Source organism: Amblyomma maculatum, chromosome 9 (genome assembly GCF_055883805.1).
Source record: "Amblyomma maculatum isolate TAMU_Amacu chromosome 9, ASM5588380v1, whole genome shotgun sequence".
Lineage (NCBI taxonomy): Eukaryota > Metazoa > Arthropoda > Arachnida > Ixodida > Ixodidae > Amblyomma > Amblyomma maculatum.
Genome location: NC_139352.1, coordinates 70,319,617 through 70,331,203, shown reverse-complemented (window position 1 = coordinate 70,331,203; position 11,587 = coordinate 70,319,617). Strand labels below are relative to the sequence as shown.

Below are 11,587 nucleotides of genomic sequence, written 5' to 3'. Positions count from 1 at the left end.
CGGAGAGAATTCTCAATAGGTTCGTTGGAACGGTGGCCCGTAGAGAAAGGTCACGAATGGCGCACAAGTCCTAGCTGCAAACGCTGGGTTTTATTTATTCAAAAGCATGGTAAGGTGGGCACGAAGTAGTCGCTGCTCTTGGCTCAACTGTCGCACACTTTTCGTAGCGAAGGCCTCTAAATATGGACTGCTATTAAAACGAAATATTCTGAGACCTGATAATTCTCAATAGGTTCGTTGGAACGGTGGCCCGTAGAGAAAGGTCACGAATGGCGCACAAGTCCTAGCTGCAAACGCTGGGGTTTTATTTATTCAAAAGCATGGTAAGGTGGGCACGAAGTAGTCGCTGCTCTTGGCTCAACTGTCGCACACTTTTCGTAGCGAAGGCCTCTAAATATGGACTGCTATTAAAACGAAATATTCTGAGACCTGATAGCCCCGCCGGGGTGGTGCAGTGGTAAGACGCCCGACTACTGTGCCGGAGTTCCCGGGTTCGAACCCGACCGCGGCGGCTGCGTTTCGATGGAGGCGAAACGAAGAGGCGTCGTGTGCTGTGCGATGTCAGCGCACGTTAAAGATCCCCAGGTGGTCGAAATTACTCCGTAGCCCTCCACTACGGCTCCTCTTTCTCTCTTTCCACTTTCATTCCCACCCTCCTCCCTTCCCTTACGGCGCGGTTCGGGTGTCCACAGAGCAAGTGTGACAGTTACTGCGCCTTTCCCTCCCTGTGAACCAATTTAATTTAATTTAATTTTAGACCTGATAGACCGTTGATGCTACAAAATGTACTGGAGAGCCGAGCTGATGATACTTGCAACCCGCCCTCAAAGAACCTTCTTCAGACTTTATAATGACCCCCTGTAGACTACACACTGAAGAATGTTTACGATGCAGCAAGGGGGTAACGTGCATACTGTCTTTCTCTTTCTCTCTGCTTTCTCAGTGTGTTCAGAAGTCTTAGGTACACAATCGAAAGTTGATTTCTTCCATCTAGAATAAAGAATTCGTGACCGCGCCTCACAAAACCACAGTGTTTACAGCGCTATATACTAGTCCAAAGTATAGGAGAAAACCCCAAAGTAGTGTAAAATTTGTAACAAGGGAACGAATACTCATTGGCTTCCACCTAAGCGCAGCCAAACGGCTACAAAGGAAATCTAACAGCTTTCTCAGAAGTTTCGTGGTTAAATAAAAATTCATCCTGGTTCGGGGTTCGAACTCGGAACCACCGCATTTCACGGACAGTCGCTCTACTAACTGAGCTAACCACGATTTTTTCTTTATTTCCTGAGCTAGCCAGGAAGGCAGGAAGGCAAGCAGATGGTGGGCCGAAAAAGAATTAATGACTCGAAGTGGGAAATGTGTTAGTCCGAGGATTAGGGGAATTCCCCAAGGCGGAGTTGGATTTCTAACAAGGGAGTGATTACTCATTCGCATCCATCTAAATGCAGCCCTGCGGCTACAAAGGAAAGCCATACAGCTTTCTCAGAAACTTCATAGTCAAAGAAATATTCCCAGGGTTCCGGGAGGCAGTGGTCCCGGATTCGCACCCCGGGCCACTACCTCCCGGAGCGCCGGGAATATTTATTAACTATGAAGTTTTTGAGAAAGCTATATGACTTTCTTTGCAGCCGCAAGGCCCCGTGGTTCGAACAAGGGACCACTGTCTTCACGGGGCAGCCGCCCTACCAACTGAGCTAACAACCAGGGAGGCAAGCAAATGGTAGGATGATATTGAATTGATCAATAACTCGAAACTTTCCTTCGTATGGCTGCACATAGGTGGATGCTAGTGAGTAATCACTCCTTTATTATCAGCAATATATACTATAACTGATTTAGTAGCCCCATTGTATCATTGGCTTTAAATGGTGCCATTGATACGGGCTCTCTATGTTAATGATATCGGGTTATTTTAAGTGTCCAAAATGTCGGTTTCAAGGTGTTTGCTTTTTATTTTATGTTCATCAAAAGAGCGCTTCCGAAACGAGGAGTCGTAACTTGAGCCCTTAACACGAGAACACGTTCTAGACCACTTCGCATTAAGGTAAATGAACCATAGACCATCGTCAAGGCGGGCGAATATAGCAAGAGGTTATTATACTGCCAAGAGCCAGAAGCATTCGGAAGATAAGTGATTGTTACAGGCGTCGAGAGAGAAGGCGACGGGACGCAAAAACAATCAGAAACGGATATTGCGAAAGACGGTGCGGAAGGAAGGCTTAACTATTAGAAAGGAAAACATAGGAAGGGGTAGTTCGAGCAACCTGAAACGTCAATGTCCGTCTTGGCAACCTACGCATCTTCAAAACAGTCCTGCATACACAGGATGCGCCAAGAACGCACAGACATGCCAACCACGCGTAGATGGGCGCGCCAGTAGCAGCTACAGTAGGAACCACTGCAGCAACCAGCCTTCGGCCTAGTCCATACGGCGAAGGTATCACAGCGGGTACTCCACCCACTTGCGTCGCCAGAGAGGAGGCAACGAGCGTGGACCAGCACCCAAGCGTGTCCAGGGAGAGAGGATAGCGCATGCGTGAGGGGGAACGACGTCTGGACCGTTACGGGCTCGAGCGGCCTCACCCTCTCCGCGCCGGTGGTGATGAAGCAAGCGCACCGCGCGCCAGCGAAGAACCCACGCAGCTCTCGAAACAATTGGACGCTAGCTCCGTCGACGACAGGACGGCACAGATCCAGTAAGAGTCATATAATCGCTCCCTCTTAATCGCTCCTAGTTTTGTTCGGCGTAGGGGAACATCCCAGTCCACTACAGTTCCACATCAACCGAGGCATCAAGTCAGTCTCTGTGAGCTCTACAGTTTGGACGTCAGCCTCGCTTGAAGAGCATCTTGCCAAGCGAGAGGATACTGGGGACCCCCTGCTCTATATCATCGTCTCCTCATTGGTACCCAACAGCGAGTACAGCAAATAGTCTGAAGAGAACGTTTTTGTTTTCAGTAACGACGCTGAGGATGCTCTCGGATTTGTATGAGGGAGCAAGGCTGAACTATTGCTGAAGATACTGTGCCTAGCTGGGGCACTACGAGATACTCGTTCCAAAAGCCAGGGAGCCCACAGATTCACACAAAGCGTTGCTGGTCTTGAACACGTGTGGGATCGAAGGACTGACGTGCAGTGCTCTGGTTTCCTGACAGGAGAGTGAGTGTTTAATAGAAGGCTTTCGAATCGATCTCAAGAAGTTGAGTATTTAAGCGCCTCCTAACCACGAGGAGTCTGAACTTCGGCACCGCTCACGCCCGTGGTCGTCGTGAGTAGTTCAAGGCGCTCCCTGCGCGCAGTGTGCAAATCCCTACAAGGTCGCGTCAAAGCACAGTGAAAGAACTCTTCATTTATTTCCACTACTGCGGCAGTTTAACATCCCGGACGATGGCTTCATCACGTGCCTGCACAGCGGTGGCCGCTGCCTGCATCATGCTTATCAGCTGTAAGTATACTTTCTTACATATGACGCTCAAAGTGCTCTGACAAATAATGAAGATATAAATAACTACTGCCCAGTATAGCATGAAAATTACAAAGAGATACTACAGGGGCTAGAAAGTTGAAAATTGGCTTAATTCGATAATAGCCACCGGGTGAGCTAGTAGGAGTTCAATACTATGGCACTTAGATTGCCTGAGGTATAAAAAGAAGAAAACACAGGACGAATTCACTTCGCACTTTTGGAATGATAAGCATTTTCCTGGACGTTAAAAAACTGGTTTTATTGGTTTATTTTTCTTTGTATGTTTTGTTGAAAAAAAACAACAACTAGTATTTCTCTGCTCCGAATATGTTGTGGAAGTTCGTGGAAGTACGCAGTTAGATACCAGAGAAATCAATGCGTTTTTAATCTTAGGAAGTCAAGCTCTTTGGCCCAGTGTACCGTTTACAGTATTCTACAGTTATACAGTTTACATTAGGTTACGATTTTTAAGGCGCTAGCGTAAAGGACAGAATGCGCAGATAGAGCGAGATCTAGTGCAAATCTTCTTGCTAGCGGCAAAATGCAACCATTCTCTGATACTTTTAACTAGATTTTATTGTTTATATATATTACAAAACGTTCCTTTAATATGTAGAAAGCCGTGGCTAATCCCTTTTCTCACTCGGATATATCAACCTTAAATGTGTAAAACTGCAAATGGGCCAAGTTGGCTTTCATGCTTGCTTTCTGAAGAATGATCAAATGTGTGCTCCAACCCTCAGTATTTAACGACACATACAATATGTTCGGAACTCGCATCACGAAGCGATGTGGTTATGAAAGACTCGGGAAGACATCTTGTTAATTTACAAGCGAGCCAAAATACTCAGCATGACTTTACATGTTGTGAGTTGAGAATTTCGGTGGCAATTATTTGCTGTAAATTTAGCACGAATGATAATATAGTCATCGCCAGAATGTTGCAGGAAAAACTGAGCGCGATAGTACGTTCTTGTTGTTAATAGAAATAAAGAAAACCAGGCGCCATTCTTTACAAGTGAAGACATTGTGTTAGAAAATTGAAAATATTATTTATATTTATTACGTGATTAAAATAATTTATGTTTCAAGGCGTCCCTCATAGCCTGCGGTCGCTTCGTACACCAAGCCAAACCAACCGGTCTGTGTTTCAAATGCGTCTTTTTCTTTACCTACCACCACGTATACCATCAAGATACCAGAGCATAAGGTCTGGTATCTTGGTAGTATACGTGCGTATGGTGGTGCGGAAAAGAGCACATAATATCCATGGATACTAACACGTTCGTTATGATAGCAGAGTGTCAGAGTCAGCAGACAGTATTCGACGAACGTTGTAAAGCAAAACACATTGAACACAGCTCTATTAGTTACGCCAGCCGTGTGAAATGTGGCCTACATTTAGCACTACGTTGTACGTCACGGTGTATGATATAGCTCACCACGCTGTAGACGCAGAGTCGAAACTTGCACACGACCGCAGCAAGAGGTTTATTAACTTCGTAGATTACATCTGCCAGGAAACAGCTACACATATTATCCAATACGGAAAGTACTAGGACAGTGGGTTGACCCTCACATGGGAATACCATAGGAAATATCATTGATTCTAACATCACATAACTTTTCTGCCTATATGACGGTATAACTTAAAAACGCGAGCAGTTTTCGTTAACTAGAGCACATATTCCTTCGCACTTCTGCGTCGACCTACAGAGGAGACATGCATTTTCATACGTAAAGAGATAGCTCCAGGGAACTACGAGCTGTCGTTTATCGGCTGATGCCGGATTATGCATTCGAGATCTGACGCGTAACGGGCGTTATCATTCATTTCAACATTTTTCTACCGGGAGTATTATATGCATATGTTAGACACATAGGTAATGCGAGTGGTAACGGCTGGCTGCCACTGCTAATTATCCTGCTAGGCTCTTGAACCGACGCAACCACGCGTACAACCAGTAGTATCCGAAACGGGCACGCAATAAGGCTACTTAACCATGATCAGACTCTGCGATTTAGAGATAAGATGATCACAGCTGAGACTCCCTGGCTGTTTAGAGATAAGATAGGAGGGGGCGCGCTCAGGTAATGAACGCCCTCGTCGACTTTGGCTGCCAAAAAGTAGATATATTTTCCCTTGTTAATGAATGCATCCCCTTAATTTTCTGGCGTTCAGTCTGCTGGATATATGATACTGAGTGGTGGCAGATGCCTATTCGGTAACGTCTAAAGAACTGGACGAGACTAAAGCGCTATCTGTCGAATGTCAAGACTGTTATACTTACACATATACCTCCGCATACTGGACGAATAGCACGAAAAATGTCCCGAGCAGAATGCGAGAACCACAAGGGAGCACACCCCTTTAATAAAGCTGCTCAATTCGACCTATTCTATCAAGGATTGTACTAACTTGTGCCAGAGTGAACACTAGCTGTGCACTCTCCGGGAAGCATTATGGGCCCATGCACGATTTATACATGTGTGTTTGGGATAAAAAGTTATTGACAGTGTTATCGGATGACGGAAACCGTGTGGAGGATAGGATTTCGTTTATTTAAAAGGTGATGAGTGCCGAATATAGCGTTTCCTTCAACAGCCTTTCCTGCACCATTTTTGCCACTCCAACGTTTTTCTGAATATTGTACACTCCGCAGTGAGCGCATCTCAAATTTATTCTGACCTTTAGGGGGAAAAAAAAGTGCGTTCGTTATGCGAGTAAATGTGGTATGACCGTCAACCCCTCAGCTGCATTTTTAGGAGCCACCCATTCTCATTATGTTACGTTGAATAGATCTAGGTTGCGGGGACGGCTGTATGTTGACAGCCATGGCTCAATGGACAACTCCGCTAGCGTGACGTCACAAGGTGGCGCTTGACACCCAGAGGAGGTGTGCACCTTCTCATGTTATTGAAGGCGAGAAGCCTTGAATTTGATTTCAATGGTGTTTCTACTCTTCACACTGCCCATAAAGACTAGGTTTTTTCGCGCGCGCGCGTGTGCGTGCACGTGTGTGTGTGTGTGTGTGTGTGTGTGTGTGTGTGTGTGTGTGTGTGTGTGTGTGTGTGTGTGTGTGTGTGTGTGTGTGTGTGTGTGTGTGTGTGTGTGTGTGTGTGTGTGTGTGTGTGTGTGTGTGTGTGTGTGTGTGTGTGTGTGTGTGTGTGTGTGTGTGTGTGTGTGTGTGTGTGTGTGTGTGTGTGTGTGTGTGTGTGTGTGTGTGTGTGTGTGTGTGTGTGTGTGTGTGTGTGTGTGTGTGTGTGTGTGTGTGTGTGTGTGTGTGACCTAAAGAATAAACACGAAAAAAAACTGAAAGATAGGGTGCGACACTTCGCCGGAGAAAATGATAGCTTCGCGTGACAGTGCCTCAATGACCGCACGCATCACTGCCGGCTGGGGCGGCGTTCGCGGTGTTGTCAACACACAATGGGGCAATCTCGCCACTCCCGCACGCTCCTCGCGCTCTATGTCCTCACCAAGGTGCAGGCACTGATGTGGCGACGGGGATTTTCCTTTCTTTGCATAACTTTTCTTATTCTGCTCGCCACAAACAAAAGTTCAGCAGTTTGTGTTGTTGGTCAAATTGAAGGATATAAAAATCAGCGAATGCACATTTTAGACGACCGCGATGCGATTGTATACCGTCTTCTTTTCTTGAGAGTGTCTTAAGAACAAAACAAGCATCGTGACAGGACTATCAGCGGGAACTACTCAAGAATACTATGCGCAGATGGATATGTTTGTTATAATCCGGCACTCTTGCTAACTCTTGCGGTGATTACTACTCCGCAACTGCTAATACTACTACTACTACTACTTTTACCATATCTGCAAATACTACTACAACTACAAGCGCTATCACTACTAATATCCATAATAGTCACGGCTGCTGCTCTGCTCTGTACTACTTTTAATGCGGCGCTGCTGTAGTACTACTACTACTACTACTACTACTACTACTACTACTACTACTACTGCTACTACTACTACTACTACTACTACTACTACTGCTACTACGACTACTACTACTACTAGCTGCTGCTGCTGTTACTACTACTACTACTACTACTACTACTACTACTACTACTACTACTACTACTTCTACTACTACTACTACTACTACTACTACTACTACTACTACTACTACTACTACTACTACTACTACTACTACTACTACTACTACTACTACTGCTAACTATGGCTAGCACTGTTATATCTATCACTGTTTCTGCTATTACTATTAACTATCACACAATATTCATGTTCCTCCTCCTCCTGCTCCTCCTCTTCCTACTGCTACTACTATTCTACTACTGCCCTCAATCATTTCCACGACTACTCAGCCTCTACAGGTCTTACCTGTATTACTGCTTGTTCTAGTATTACTTCAGAAAGTACTGCGCTGTAAACCACCGCGTAAATGCTGCCTGACGCAGCTATAGGCTCTGATAAGGCACGAAAGAAGAAACGAAGCGATATAAATAGAACAGCATCCATATGTTATGCTCTCTTTTCAGTCGCGCTCTGTCCTTTTAAGCCGTAAATGTATGCGATCGCGGGGAACAACATTGGTACTGCGCGAAGGGGTCCGTCCAAAGGAAGTGCGAATAAAAGGAAAAAGGAAAGGGCGGGAGCCAAGGCCCGACGAACGCGAGAAACCCGATATTACATGGAAACAGGGCGGCTACTATAGCGCTGCTACCGGTATAGGAGGATGTGACGAACAGAGTAATGACGGCTCCACAAATAATTCCTTTCCGGCTTTTGTTTGCAAAGGCCTCTCTCGGCACGCGGCCGGCACGCTAAGACTGATCCAAGGCCAAGGTGTTGTTTCTACTGTACCGCCTGGCCACCACCGTGCGGAACGACAAAGACGATGGGAAAGGAATTGGATGCAAGCACGTTTCTGCGTATGACGACTCCCCGGTGACGTGATTTGTGGCCGCCATTTTGATGAGCTGCGAACGCGACTCAAGGATGACTCGCGGTGTAATCTGGGATTGTGTTTCATAACAATTCTCTTCTGGATTCATATTTTTCCTTCTCTGCCGTTGGTGAGCTCCGAATGGGACAGTTGAACTGGTGAATGAAGTTCATAGTTAGCTAAAAGCTCTGACGTCACGAGTGATGTACGACCAGGAGAGAGCAAGCAAACGAACTTGAAAAGGAATCCCTCCTCCCCCCCTCCGAAAAATAAAGTGCCCTTATTACTTCGTACATTATTAAAACAAAAATTCTGATCAAAACTGGAGAGATTTGGGGCACAACAGTACAGGCCGATGCAAAAACGTTCTCTCCTAAGTGTCGTCTGCATTTCGCAAAATTTTCTTCGGACTGATCGTCCCTCGACTGGAGCGGTAGTCTGTGCTACATAACTTCAAAGGTCCCAGTTGATCAGTAAGTGTCTTACGATAGTGTGCAGTGTATTGCTTCACAAGCAAGCTTTTTAGATGTCTGATATTCTGGAGGTTCCGTAAAAATGCTTGAAAAGCCAGAAATTTGAGAGCGACGTGACGTCACGGCACCTAGATCTGAACAGAAAGCTCCGCTGAAAGCGTTATCTTTTGTTACGCTACTCTTCCGCCTACCAAGAAGTACCAAACCCGTGACCACCAACCGCATTGTCGATGATTATCGTTGCTTTAGACAGATGCTTATTTGCCAGTTCTACACTGCGAATCAATCACCCGTGACATAATCGCGCGTTGTAACCTCTTTCCTCACTCTACGTTTCATGAGTCCCAGACCGTGACTTGAAGCGCTGTCCTAGTTTTCCTTTTATGACCGTTTCCAAGGAGGCAATATAAGAAACCCTTGCGGCAGAATTTACGCTTTCTCGACGGAGAATACGGAATGAGCCAAGCCGTCGGCGAGGCTTTAAGCAAGCGCGGCTTGCAACCGATCCTCCATAGTCACGAATTAGGGGCCTGAAAAAATGCTGCGCAGCTAGGAGCGTAGTTTCGCACTAAAACGTGACATCAGCGCTGAAAGCGCTGTGACGTCACGACTAATTGCGAAGCCCGAGTCACGATCGCTAGTGACGCGGACGCCGCTCAACAAGAGTGCCGATTGATGGCGGAGATACACGTTAATGGCGGTATTGTTCGATTCACAATGGAGGAAAGTGGGGATGGTACTGAAGTAGTTAATAGCGCCCATGGGTAATAAAGGCATCGTGACGTGACCGCGCAAATCCCAATTGCTCTTCGACTAACGTGTACATGCGCACGGGAGACGCAAAGGGAAACAATACTGGAAATAGCATGTCGGACGACATGCACAATAGATGGCACGGTATGGCGCCTACGTAATTAAGTTTGTTTGCGCGTTTAATTCAAAGACGCTTCGGACGATCACATAAATAATATTGTAATTTACTGCGTCAGTCCGTTTAGCCCGTCAGTTTGCACTAAAAACTATAGCTGTGCGAAACTGTCTAAGCAATTAGCGGCCACGGCGCACCTCATTTCCCATATAGCTCCATTTTGTGTCACGGTCCAACTTTATGTGCACATGTATGTCGGTGGCATCACTTAATATGCGGCGAAATGTTCGCAAGCTTATGTATTTTCGGCTAACCGTCTTGCAGGTATACAGTATTTTAGTGAATAATGTAATATTGCGCCGCGGCATAACCACATGAGTTAGAGGGTCACTCGATAATGCATATATATATATATATATATATATATATATATATATATATATATATATATATATATATATATATATATATATATATATATATATTGTCAAGACTTAAGTCAGAGGGAGCCGTGAAGGTACACGTAGCCGAGGACCCGAGAATAAGGTCGGCAGAGTCACAGAGTCCAGCACCAGCGCGCCGCTCGTGCCAACCGCCGCTTCGTCGTCGTCGGCACCAAACACGGCTGTCGCGCGGCGCTAGGCACGTGGCATTATCCCCCCCCCCCCCCCCCTTGTGAAAGAAAACATCGTCCCGATGACAAGGTGAGAGGAGAGAAAAAAAAATTAGGCGTGAGGTGAACTGTACAATAACTCAAGGTTTCACTTGCAGGGAACGCTCAGTCACGCGAAAAGTACGGCTTTAGGCGCACCACATGCACAATTTCAGGCCGCTGGCGTCGAACACTGACGGTCACAGTTCCATCTGGAATGACTTCGTAATTAACGTTGTTTAAGCGGCGCAGGACTTTATAGGGTCCGAAATAGCGGTGGAGTAGTTTCTCGCTCAAGCCTTTGTGGCGCACGGGGGTCCACACCCACACTTGGTCCCCTGGTTCGTAGTGGGCCTCCCTGTGCCCAAGGTTATAGTGTCGAGCGTCGGTGGCATGCTGCTCCTTGATGTGCAAGCGGGCCAGCTGACGGGCTTGCTCGGCCTGTTTTGCGAAATGGGCGGCGTCGGGTTCGACCGCTTCTTCCCCGCACGGGAGCATCGCGTCCAACATCGTGCGGGCCTCTCTGCCATATACGAGACGGAACGGTGTAAACTTCGTGGCTTCCTGCGGCGCCGTATTGTAGGCGAAGGTGACATACGGCAGGATCTCGTCCCACATTTTATGCTCAACGTCGATGTACATTGAGATCATGTCCGCCAAAGTTTTGTTTAGTCGTTCCGTTAATCCATTTGTCTTAGGGTGATACGCTGTTGTTGTGCGATGCTCGGTATGGCTGAGAGTTAAGGTGTCCCGCAGTAGCCGAGCTGTAAACGCCTTTCCTCGGTCAGTAATGATGGTCGACGGTGCACCGTGTCTGAGCACAATGTCGTTCATAAAGAATCGAGCAACTTCGCCGGCAGTACCTCGGGCAAGTGCCTTCGTTTCAGCGTAGCGTGTTAAGTAGTCTGTGGCGACTACGATCCACTTGTGTCTGTTCGAGGATAAAGGAAATGGGCCTAAAAGGTCCATGCCCACTTGTTCGAAGGGTGTGAGGGGTGGTTCAATAGATTGTAACATACCGGATGGCTTGAGCGTGGGTTTTTTTCGCCGCTGGCATTGTCGACAAGTCTGTACGTAACGTCTAACGCTCGGAGAAAGATGTGGCCAGTAATAGTTCTGCCGGACTCGGTTTAGGGTGCGTGTAAAGCCAAGATGCCCTGAAGTTGGCTCGTCGTGGCAGGCCAGGAGGATTTCGCG

At 46.7% G+C, this 11,587-nt stretch overlaps 1 protein-coding gene across 2 annotated transcripts in view; it reads left to right on the top strand.

The window, feature by feature from the left end:
• The first annotated feature begins 2,654 nt into the window (after positions 1 to 2,654).
• Positions 2,655 to 11,587, top strand: part of LOC146179342 (uncharacterized) — a 30,307-nt gene continuing 21,374 nt past the window's right edge. For both annotated transcript variants that reach the window (XM_084578980.1, XM_084578979.1), the window contains exon 1: positions 2,655 to 3,448. In XM_084578980.1, the coding sequence (XP_084435106.1) occupies positions 3,391 to 3,448 (58 nt within the window). In that variant the 5' untranslated portion in view covers positions 2,655 to 3,390. The remainder of the gene's footprint in view (positions 3,449 to 11,587) is intronic.